This window comes from Monodelphis domestica, chromosome 5 (assembly GCF_027887165.1).
Source record: "Monodelphis domestica isolate mMonDom1 chromosome 5, mMonDom1.pri, whole genome shotgun sequence".
Lineage (NCBI taxonomy): Eukaryota > Metazoa > Chordata > Mammalia > Didelphimorphia > Didelphidae > Monodelphis > Monodelphis domestica.
Window position 1 is genome coordinate 168,511,916 of NC_077231.1, and position 12,826 is coordinate 168,524,741.

Sequence of the window (12,826 nt, forward strand, 5' to 3'; positions counted from 1 at the left end):
ATAGTATTAATATCTTAGCTGGTTCTGTTTTAAGATTTAATTTTGGGGTTTTTTTTAGAGCTACATACAAAAGAATAAGAAAATCCTGAAATCTGCTAAAGATTTGCCTCCTGATGCCCTTATTATTGAATACAGAGGGAAGTTCATGCTAAGAGAACAGTTTGAAGCAAATGGATATTTCTTTAAGAGGTACATATTTCATGTATCTAAGTTTGAATTTCTGGCTTTGTTATTAACATTAATTTATTCATAACTTTTTTATTCCAATTTTCCTAATAATCAAAACTGCCCATTTTGAAATAATAATGAAGGTAGCCTGATATAATGTAAAGAGAACATGGATAGGAGTGAAGAGATGTCTTTACAATTTGGCTTTGTGACTGTGAACAGAGGCTATCATTTCTCTGCTAGTTCTCAAAGGTCATACTACAAAATTTGTCCCCATATTGAGATTTTCCATTCCATAGCTCCTGCCCCCAATTAAAGTTTGCTGACTGGGCTTCCTGGTTTGCAATCTGAAAGTTCATACAATAGCTTCTTTGTCTCTAAAGACTCAAAATTATCTTCAGCTGCAGGCCCGGGTAATGGGGTTTGGAGAGATATTTTTTTATTTCCAGTTTAAATTTTCATTGTTCTGTGATTGCTTTACTTTGCTATGAGGGAGGAAAAAAAAACTTTTAAAAGGTTGACAGCCATTTGCTCTAGAACCAGAATTCAACTAGAAGTTGAGAGGGTAACATAAGCCTAAGTTCTAAGATCATTCAAATTCTTAAGATTATGAGGTGGCATCTAAAGGAATATTTTATGAAAAGCAGTTTTAAAATTTCACTTTTGTAAGAATACGCAATACCTTTGAATAGAGTGAGTTTATCCATCTTCTAATTGCCTAAATAACCAACTTAAAATAGTCCTAAGAATAGCATGAAGAGAGGGAGACTATTATAAGTAACTCTCAGTGGTTTTGTTATTTTGGTTTGCTTTTGTTTTGAGACTATGCCTTTTGGCCTCAGCAAAATGGAAGTTCCAGGGCCACTAATGGGGCCTAGTACTACTAAATGAATGGAATGAGGCTCTTAGACTGCTTAGTTTCTAATCTGGGCCTGTTCAATCATTGACTTCTTATTCTCATGGATTGTACTACATTGATGCCAGACTCTTGACACCTGATCTGTCTAGCCATTGTAGCTCTGAATTTCTAAGATCAAGAGATCCATCAGACTCAGTCTTCCCAGTAGCAAGGATTATAGATGTGTAGCACTATATCTGACAGGGATCCTTATTTTTAGGGATCCTGGTCTATGACCTGTAAAGTTCCTTCATATCATAAACACTTAAGAGCTTGGAGAAGATAGTAAAGGTATCACCAAGAGCCCATAATCATAAACTTCCTAAATTGAGTGGGGGAAAATGACACTTCTATAATGCTAGCAAAAGAATGAGAAGCACATTTTCTCTTGTCTGTTTCCCTATAGCCTGAGTCATAATGTGTAGTTATATGAAATTATGACTTACTCTAGATCTTACATACTCTAGAAGTATAGAGATTATGCTCTACTAGCAGCTTTCATCTTATTAGCTTCTGAAAATATCAATAGGACAAAGTTGTGAGGGTCTTAGGTCATTGCTGATTTCTTGAATATTTTACCCAATAAAGTTTTAAATCTTATACCTTAGCTGACACTAATTATTAAGTGTTTCTTATCATATATGACTTTTAACTGCAGGATATGTTAGTTCATAGATATATGTAGATATAGAGTTATTTTAATTGCACTAAAAAGCTGAAATGTAAAAATATCCTGTGGTGATTCCTTCTTCAGTAGGGTATAACAACTTAATAATTGATTCTTGTAAAAAATAGATTTTCAGATGTTTATTTTGCTTTAGGGTTGGTACATATATATATCAATAGTAGAATCCCTTATAGTTAACATACCTTATAACTATTACCAGAGCTATTTCTACATTCCAAGAGTTTATATTTTTTAAAAATGTATAGTTCTTGTCAGTGCAGAAAGAGAATTTTCATCAAGCATAAACTTATTCTTTCATTCTTCCCATTTTTTCCCCCATCTTGAAAGATATAAGCTACTTAGGTTAGACTTTCAAATTACCCATCAAATCCAAACAAGACACATGTAAAAGTCAAGGGAAAAGGAGAATAGCTGATGTTTTTATGACTATTTTTTTGTCTTGTGTTTTGTTTTTAATTCCTTTACATAGGAAATATAACTACTAGAAACTTACTCATTAAAAATCCCACTAAAATGAGCTACTTTACCCTAATATTCATTCAAACTGTTATTTTAAGCCCTACTTTATATCTCTTTGTAATAAATTAGTCTTAGAACACAAATTTTTGAAACTTTACTTGTCATGTTAAAATGCCAATGAATGATAACATTTTTTTCTTTGAAGGCCATATCCTTTTGTTCTATTCTACTCTAAATTTCATGGGTTAGAAATGTGTGTTGATGCAAGGACTTTTGGGAATGAGGCTCGATTCATTAGACGTTCTTGTACACCAAATGCAGAGGTAGGTTGTTTTTGTGGTCTTGATATTTTCCCTAACTAATATTCTCTTTACAATATGTAGATATGTGCAACTTTTCATGGATTTGTTCATCAGAGGTTGTAATGATACCTTTCCTTGATTTATGGATCCTCATTTTTTAGTGCTTTCACAAAAAATACAAGGTCATGCATGGTATGCTAATTACAAGAAGTGTTACTCCTAACCCCATGACTTTATAAGTCACCTAACCTTTCAGCTTTTATTTTCCTCACATATAAAATGAGGGGTTGAATTACATGATCTCTAATATTCTTTTCAATTCTAAACTCCCAGGATGCTCATAAAGATAAAAACTGCAAGAGGATTTGTATAGTTTATGTAAGTAGGTTTTTAAAGTGCTAATTAGTTAAACTAAGTTACTAATTATGATTATACTAATGAGACTGATTTATAAGCCACCATAAAGTCAGTTTCATTATTTTATTAAATTTTAGTCTTTTCAAGGAACCTGGCGTCATGAATGGACTTAGTAGGTTTTTTAAATTAATACTATCTGCATTGTTTTATTTAGATAAAAGTATTTTTAAAAAATTGTGAACTAAGCTTCATTTTTATTTGATCTCCAGGTGAGGCATATCATTGAAGATGGAACTATTCATCTGTATATTTACTCCATCCAAAGCATTCCAAAGGGAACAGAAATTACTATTGGTTTTGATTTTGACTATGGAAATTGGTACGTGAAAAAAAAAAGTTGCCATTTTACATACATGTTTTTAAAATATTCACCAAACTTGAGTAATATACTACATGGAGTTATTACTATTTCTAGTGTAATCACTTAAGATTGTTTTGTGAATTGTTTCACAAAAGTTGTCTTATTCTACCATTGGTAAAGGACTAAGGAATAGCTTTCTTAATTATCATTGCTTAGGTCATAATGAGACAAATTTTTATGCTAATAATATGCCTTTTTTTTTTTCAAAAATAAATTTTTCTTTGATAGTATTAGCTTCTGGGAATGATTTTTGGGTTTTGTTAATTTTTTGTACATAGAAGAAAGGAATGAGAATTTTGATTCTTTGAAAAAAGTGGTCCACCTAATTTGTGAAAATCACATCAAGAAATCTTGATTTTTGTTCTATAAATACATTTCAGAAGAAGAAAATAAACATTTTATCCAATGGAGTATCTAAGCATAATTAACCTTCCTTTAAAAGAAAGTGCTTTGTTCTATTAAAAATACTTTAAGGAGAAATACTTTTAAATTACCATGCTTTCTAGTTTTAGATGACTGACAAACTTCTTTCAGCTTTAAAAAAATCCTTTCCATAAGGTGAGTGACTTTAGGTAAACCACTTAATCAGCAACTCTTAAGATTTACAAATTGTAGAGAAGTTACCCATCTACCCAGTTGTTAAAATTAAAGTCTCAACTTTCTCTCCTGATAAAAATCCCAAATTGAGAGTCTCTGTCCCTCTCATTCATTTCATTTCCTCCCTTTATAGGCATCCTCTATGCTTCCCATCCCCACCCCCACATGGTGATCAAGTGTTCCAGAGTTGATGAAAGTACCAAGTTTTCTAGGAATTATAATGCTCCATATAAAAATACTTTTAAACCAGTATACATAGTTTAAGACATTTGGGGTTTTGTTTTGTAAAGTCTATGGATTTCTGGATTCTACTGGCATAATTCTTTTTTAAATCCTTGCCTTCTGTCTTAGAATTGACACTAAATATTGGTTCCAAAGCAGAAGATCAGATAGGCCTAATCAATTGGGGGTAAGTGACTTGCCTAGGGTCACACAGCTAGGAAATGTTTGAAGCCACATTTTAACCTAGATTCTCCCAATTTTAGGCCTGGCTCTCTATACCCTGAGCCACCTAGTTGTCTTGCTTAATTTCTTAACAAAATAAAAAGAACTAGTTCTCCTATTGCCTTCTCCCCAGTTTAGCTGATAATAGTGTGATATAAAATTGAACCTACAAATGGTTTAAGAGTTCTCAAATTTCTCTGTCACCTTAAATGTCAGTTGAACTTGAGCAGAAATGATAACCCAACAAAGTGCTTTTGTTTTTTGCATTTCTAAACAAATGTAAATGCTACCATATTTTTAATTGAATGTTTCATGAGAACATTTGAGGTCTTGACAAATCAATTCAAAAAGTAATATTATTCTAGAATATAACTAAAGACTACAAAAATAATAATGCTAAACATTCAGATGTAGTTAAAAATTATATTTTGTTTTTCTTAGTGTCATACTTTTTTTCCTTTGTTCTGTCAGAAGTTTCTTTTATCTTGCATCCCCACCTCTCAAAATGGATTGCTGGCACTGCCTCTAAAGCAGATAGTTTAAAGGTCATTATCCCTTTTACCTCAAGAGCCCTTTTCCTTCTCCTGAGGATTGAGAAGTCTAGTACTAAAGTATGATTCTTAGTCTATCCCTTTGTGGTTCAATTTTCAGAGATTCTAGGAAAAGATGTGGAGAAAAACAGAGCTCTGATACTATTTCTTTATTTAGTGTCATTGTTGTGAAAGTATACACTCATCATCTATGTGAGATAGATATCTTTTTTTTTTGCTTTTTTGCTCCTTCCTTAGTTTTATGAAAATAGGGCTTCAGAGGAATGTTCTTTAGCAGTAATTCACAAACATAGGCATTTTGATTTGATACACAAAGTATCCCAAAAGACTTACGGCAGTTTTAAACTATTAAAATTTAAAATTTCACTAAAATTTTGGGATATCCTACATTTTTTCATAGTTATGACAGTGCTATCTACATTTCTTTTGACTTGCTCACTTTGTTTAAAAGATATGCCTTTTGTTATACCTCTGTTGCTCCTCCCAGGTCATTTATTAAGTTTTATGTCCTAAGAGCAGGGTGTTTTTTTTTTTAATCTCATAGTTTAAGGATTAATTTTAGAGCTCATATTTGCAGTAATTTTCTTATGGAGAAAAAGGGTTTTTCTGTCATTTTAAAATTTGAACTCCATGGACCAGAACAAAATCTTGAATAAGCCTTTCCTCAAAATTCCCACTGTACTTTTGATGGAGAAATAGCACTTAGTATTTTATTTAATGACTGAACGAATTTTTAAGAACACTAGCTTTTACTTTATCGGTATAAATAAATTCTAAAGATAATAATCAAGTAACTGTGTCAAGTTGGCAGCCTGTGTGTGCTAGGCCATTTGGAGGCATGATCCTGAGAACAACAGAAATCATATGTCCTATGAGCCACTTTCCCACAAAAGCCAAGACTAAGACTAAGTAGCTAAAAAAGATGAGAAATGCAAGGCTGAATAGTGCTGAGAATGTTTTCAGTATTGCTACATATCTCAGGGACAAAACCTTTTTTTTTCAATTCATGGCACATAAGGCATTTTGTTTTAAACTGAGCCCCATGTGTTAAAAAAGGCAGCTAAAAGTCTCCAGTGAACAGTAAGTAATACAAGGTGGCACAGTTTATATGCCTTGTTCCAGAACCAGGCTTTTTTGTTTTTACTTTTTTGCAGAGAATCCCTACTTCTCTCAGCATCCTCTCTTCTCTCCATTGGTGGTGATGAGTGATGGTGGCATGTCTGATTGACATGTTCTCCTTTGCTCCTGTCCAACAGGGCTAGGGCCTATATGGATGGCTCTTCCGCAACTGAGTACCTGAGCTGACCTCAGGAAGCGGGAGCCAGACATGTCACCATAACTAGTAAAAATCTTCAGTACTACTGCTGATACCACTAGAAAATGGGCTAATGAAGAAATACTGAAAGAAGCTGGAACACTCTTCCTTGCAAAACAGACAGTACCCAGGTGGTAGGGTAGACCTCTAGCAAGTTCTCAAAAGCCTTGCTGTGCATCTGTTTTCAGCAGGGCTCAAAGGGTGAGGGAATTGTTGTTCCAAAAGCTATTCTTTAGTTGGGGTAGGGTGGGGCTGACCTTTATTTCAATAACCATTTATTAAAATTTCACCACGTGCAAAGAACTGCACTAGAGAAAATGTAAAGATAAATAAGATGTGATTCATTTTCATAGAAAGATCTTAACTGGATAGAGAAGGAAGTATGCATAAATATGTATATAATAATTATAGGACAGAAGATAATAAAAGCACTGTAGAAGTACAGCCACATAGGTATTTCTATATTTGTTTCATTAACTGCATCCTTACAGGAATTTTTATTAGAACTTGAAATAAACTTGTTAACATACTAAACTTTAAAAGTACCTCTCATTTTCACCTATTCCCCAAATATCTTTTTGAACCTTATTTTAGAAAGAACTGTGGTTTGGGGCTTAATTTTTTAATTATAAGACAATTCATCTTTCCCAGTTTAGAATTTTACTGTTTCATTCATTTTTTTTTTAAACAGGCAAACTTCCATTTCATTTCTTGCTACATTTGTTGATGTTTTAATTATGCACAAGTGTGACACCTAGTGGTAATGGGGTAAAGTTTTTTTTTTTTAATGATGTTCTTAGGTCAGAAAGATTATTTTGAATATTTTTTTTGCATTTGGAGAAGTTTAGGTGCCAGCTCTTGTTACTAAGCTTGTCATCTTAAATAATTCATTTAATTTCTCTTGGCCTTTGTTATTTCACCTCACAAATTAGGAGATCAACCAAGACTAAATCTTTTATTACTAAGTTTTATGAAAATGTGCCTATTATGGGGAACTAATTGGGAAAAGGAAAAAATCCTCTTAGAAGTTCTAAGTTTATTGAATGTAATTTTAACTATTCAGAATTATTATGTATTTATGATATATTCCATCACATTCAATTGAAATGTTCAGTCTTTGATGAGAAACTCCATTCCCAATTGTATTTTTGTTCCTGTTACAAAATGTGATTCAACTGCCTATAATTAGTATAAGATATATTTGTGAAATAATTCTAGACATATTAAATTTTATTATTAAATTGTTTGGGTTTTTTGTTGATCACATTTATTAATAAATATTAACTAGGTATTTTCCCCTCCCCCCAGCAAGTATAAGGTGGATTGTGCATGCCTCAAAGAAAATCCTGAATGTCCAGTTTTAAAACGGTGTTCTGAACCAACGGAAAACATCAATAGCGGTTATGAAACCAGAAGGAAAAAAGGGAAAAAAGAGAAAGATATTTCAAAAGAAAAAGAAACACAAAATCAAAATATTACTCTGGATTGTGAAAGTGCTACCAACAAAATGAGGAGCCCAGATAATAAACAGAGAAAACTTTCTCCACTGAGACTATCTATTTCAAATAATCAGGTACTAAAATATATACAATGTAAATATTGACTTTAAGAGAATATAATGAACTTTTATAAAATAAAAGAAAGGATTTTTTATTAATATTGCAATGTACAAACTTTGCATGTATATTGCTTTTCGATATTTTTTTTAAGTAATTCCAGTCTTAGTTAATAAACTTCATCAAATTAAAGGTACAAATTCTACCAAAAATCATATACCTGCAGTGTCATCATTAAACAAGGGGTTATTGAGAGTTTATTTCATTCTTTGATATTGTTGCATTTGGTAAATTAGAAGGTTTATACTTTTTAATAGGTTTCCTTTTCTCTGGAATGTTGAGTATGACTTCTTTAACAAAAACTAGGCAAAAATCAGAATCCTCATGGTATTTTTCCCTGACTTATTTGATTCTGTGATAAATGTTCAAGCATTCTATCATTCAGCAATAAACTTCATTTCTGTTTCTCTGACCCAAACACAATTAAATAATCTTGTTTCCAGTAGAGTAAAAAATTCAGATTCTTGAGATTTGTGAGACATCTTAGTGTTCTTATTTTTGTTGGTGGGAATGGTTTATGTGTATTTCAGATTATCTAGTCACTAAGAAATGGAATTTTGTAGGAAGCACAAAAATGAAAATTAGTGATTTTTAAAAAAAATGATTTAAAATACCTTTATCTTTTCTCTGTAACTACTGATGATAATTATCCTCAATAGTAATTTCATCTTCAGTTGTGAATCACCAAATATTTGAGTACTTAATATGTGTATGGCACTGTTAAGCAGTGTGGCTATGGGCATGTGTATTGTTACACGATTTTGGGATAAATGCAAATATATAGGCATAAGACCATGTTAATGTTTTTATTTGTGTAAAAAACCTGTTTGAAAACATTTTTTAGGGTTCTTCACTGATAAGAATTTTGTGAGATTTAATTATAAAACTTAGATTCTTGGATTTGAGCAGCTTCTTGAATCTGGAAGACTTCTAGTTTCAAAAATGAGTCTAAATAGGTTGTGGTTTTTTAATTGTTGCAGCAGTTAACTGGTTGTTTTTGATATAGTGGTTTAAGGATATTTTAGCACCTCTATGCAGTTAGTAGATTTCCCTAGTTTATAGATGGATTAGTGGAGCTACTGTAAAGCAGTCATTTCCATCTTTCAGGAGCCAGATTTTATTGATGATATAGAAGAAAAAACTGCTATTAGCAATGAAGTAGAAATGGAATCAGAGGAGCAGATTGCAGAAAGGAAAAGGAAGATGGTAAGTTGGGAAGCAAGTAGCTGCTTAATGCTGTTGCTAGGGGTTAGTGACAGCTGCTCTTCCCATGCTAATTGTTGCTCCCTTTATTTGGGCTTTAGAATGAATATTTGAAGTCAGTTCCCCACATATGTGTGAACTTCAAATTTGGAGTTTGCTGTGCCATTCAAAGCATTTTCATTTGGCTTGACCATTAACCATCCAAATAATTTCTTGCTAATATGCTTTTTTTGGTTCAGTGTGTGTGTGTGTGTGTGTGTGTGTGTGTGTGTGTGTGTGTGTGTGTGTGAGAGAGAGAGAGAGAGAGAGAGAGAGAGAGAGAGAGAGAGAGAGAGAGAGAGAGAGAGAGAGAGAGAGAGAGAGAGAGAGAGAGAGAGAGAGTTTTTCTGGGTGTGGAGCAATAGAAGATATACATGTTTAGCATATAAAAAATTTTATCCTTACATTATACAAACATGAGATTTAATAAATTTCATTGACAATTACTAATCAAGGTGTCTTAGTATCCTTTCTCTTTATGATTTAATTTTAGAAGAGAAGTGGAATTCAAATTAAAAGCTATATACCTAATATTTAAGCAATGAAAATTCCCATGCAAATAGGAAACCCAGTTTTTATAGTTAAATCTAATAGTCCCATTTCCCTATGTGACAGTCTTAAAATAAGACTTCTAATTTTATGTACAGTATAAGTGGGTTGGAATACTGAATAAAAATAGGTGTAGTCAAGACAGACAGATTGCTTATTTTTAGCCATCTCTACCAAAGGACTAAGAAATGGTATTTTCCTCACACCTTGTAAACTATTTAGTATATAATAGTTTTTAATTAGGCCAAGTAATAAACATAGAACAGGGTTATGGTGTAAAGATTGTAAAGACTACTAAAACTACAAATTTTTGTTGACGTAACCTGCTTTGTTTACTTTTTCTTTCCTTTCTAAACTCTTTTTTTCTCACCTTCAGTGATTTTTTTTTTGCTTGTATTACTTTAAAATTCCCAGGGTTTCATGAAGTATCCAGAGATTCCTTGAAAGTATGGTCATTGCAGACATAATTCATTTTTCTTTCTTCTATTACACCACCTCTGACAGCCCATCTTTACCATTTCTTAGGATATGATAAACGGTGAAGAAAGGTGTCAGTCTTCTAAACTTCAAAATCACTGTCCTGCTGGATTAGGCTTGAGAAGATGGAAGTGCAGACAAATAGATAGTCCATGTAGCTATAAAGATATTCTTTTTTCTAGGCTGTTCTTATTGACCCTTTTGTTGGCAACCTTGTTCTTTTCCTCATCACAGTGATGGTGACTTTATTTGTTGTTTTTCACTGATAGGCTACAGGAAATCATTAAAACAACTTTGGAAAATAAGTGGAGATCCAGAAGTTCTCTTTATAACTATACTGTATTTTTCTCCAGTCCATATTTTTAGGCATCAAAAGCTGTTTTTAACACAGAAAATTTGTTAGTAATGAAAAATGTGTTCAGAACATTGAAAATGGCAAACTTTGGGCATGTTTTCAGAGCCTCCAGAAAAGAAAATTATACCCTTCCTATCATAATTCATTCAGTTCAGATGAACCTTAGAGAAAATGTAGAGAGATTGATATAAGGGGGTATTGGAATGTTCCCTCTTTGAAGGAGGAGCTATATCAGGAGAAATGAACTGCAAAGGGAAGGGATCCTAAGGGAAACATTTATCAAGATGGTTTAAGCATCTAAGATTTTTTGTTAACATTTTGTTAATGAAGCTGTAGATGTAGAGTTGGGTACTTTAGTGAAATGAACAAGTTGCATGTTTTGCCTTGTCATTTGCTATTTATGACTATGCTGTTAAGCTCTGAATTTGGGTTTTTAAATTTATTCTTTAGTTCTATATGGATAAATGAATATTTTTTGAGGCCCGTTTTCCACTATTAAAGTACCCTTTCTTGGGTGGTGAAACGGAAGCAATGATTATAAAACAATGTTTCAGGCGAAACTTCTGTCATATCCCTACCTTCCTTCTTTTATCTTTACAGAAAATAATGCAGCAGTGGTGTTTTTTTGTTTGTTTGTTTTGTTTTGTTTTGAATCAGAGGTAGCTAGGTGTCACAGTGGATAGAATGCTGATAGAAGACCCAAGTTCAAATGTGACCTCAGATAGTTTTCTAGGTCTGTGATTCTGGGCAAATCATTTAACCTTTGTCAGCCTCTACATCCTCAACCTTAAGATGGGGACACTAATAGCACCTACCTCCTAGGTTGATGTGAGGATCAAATGAGATAATAATTGTAAAGCTCTTAGCACAGTGCTGGGCACATAGTAAGCAATATATAAATGTTAACTAATTTAACTAATAATATTGTTGCTGTTATTGTTTTAGATGTGTATATTTGAGGTTTTCAAAATTTTTTGAGGGTATTAAAGTAAGAACAACCTAAGAACAAGAATCTCAAAGACCCCTAAGTAATGGGCATATTTTTAAAGAGATGTTTTTATGAAAGATTAGAACAAAGGTAAATGACTGTCTTCATATCCCGTCTCCATCTTCCCCACCCTCATTTTTATGCTATTTATATCATATGGCATTGATCAAAAGAACTAAACTGGAAGGAAGGAACTGAAGCACGACCAAACTGGAAGGTAGTAATGAGCAACTACTTCAACTGCAGCAAATTTTATATTGATTTTAATGTGAATTTCTGACACTGAATAGGCTATGTAAATAGGGCTTTTAAAACTATATTGAGAACTGTTTAGCTACTTTTATTCCATAATCTTTCAAAGGACAGGAACCAGGATGCTCTCCAGATATCTATTAGATAAGTCTGAATTGAAAGAAGTTTTTTTGTCCCCACCTCCAGCCCCTTCCCCTTCATATGTTAATTGCTTCCTGGGGATTTCAGATATGTACATCCCAAAAGTAATCCTTTCATGGCATATACCTGCTCAAACTTAAAGTCCAACCAGTAGTTCTCTGTATGTATAGTTGTGGATAGGGTTAATGATCCTTCTTTGCTGGGTAGCTTACCACAAGGGATAATTAGGCTTTAAAGGAAAAAGGAGACTGAGAAAGATTGATTTTTAATAAATATTTATTTTATCTCCTATGTATATTGTGCCCTGAGAGGTGAAAGGAAGGACTCACAATCCCTTGCTTCAAGAAGTTTATAGGTTTATTGATAATTACAACAAGGCAATTAGTAATATGTGCCATAAAAGTTGTACAAACAATATAGGTCCCAAAATTTGAGATTATTTCTAGCTGAAGTGATGAGCCTTGGAGAAGGTAACATTTGAACTAGGGCCTGAATAGTAGGATTTTGACATGTGGAAGGAAGAACTTGGGAGAAAGTATCTAAGTTGAAAGTGTTTATATACATAAAGTGTTGGTAGAAGGAGTACCAGGTGTTATGAGTTGAAATTTTGGTTAGGGCTAGATGGTTAAGAACTAAATAAATTAGAATGATAAAGGCTTTTTATTTTTTCCACATGGGCTGGATTTCTCCCTCATGGATTGTGCTCCCCTTTTCTATTTCTTCTCTTTTTTTCCATTGCTTTCCCTTCCAAAAAGGTCCTTACCTGAATTCAAAAGCAAGATTGTAGCTGAGCTGTTTAGGAATAAAGAGAAAGATGGGGTTTATGGCTGCACTGATTAACCCAACAAAATATCAGTTTCTTGAGGGTAGGGACTACCACTTCTCCTATGCCCCTCTCCCCAGGACAGTGCCTTACAGGGAGGCACATGTGCTTCAGACTATCTTTTTTTTCTTTAGCAGGCTAGAGAGACATCACAAGCAACCAATTAGAATTAGTTATTGATTA

General features: G+C 33.0%; 1 protein-coding gene across 8 annotated transcripts in view; it reads left to right on the forward strand.

Annotated features, from left to right (window-relative positions):
• Positions 1–12,826, forward strand: part of KMT2E (lysine methyltransferase 2E (inactive)) — an 86,805-nt gene that overhangs the window by 54,463 nt on the left and 19,516 nt on the right. For 6 of the 8 annotated variants that reach the window (XM_056800859.1, XM_056800861.1, XM_056800865.1 and 3 more), the window contains 5 exons: positions 59–189; positions 2,419–2,536; positions 3,142–3,251; positions 7,509–7,773; positions 8,924–9,022. In XM_056800859.1, coding sequence (XP_056656837.1) covers positions 59–189; positions 2,419–2,536; positions 3,142–3,251; positions 7,509–7,773; positions 8,924–9,022 — 723 coding nt within the window. The remainder of the gene's footprint in view (positions 1–58; positions 190–2,418; positions 2,537–3,141; positions 3,252–7,508; positions 7,774–8,923; positions 9,023–12,826) is intronic. The other 2 variants (XM_056800860.1, XM_056800862.1) reach the window with 1 other exon arrangement.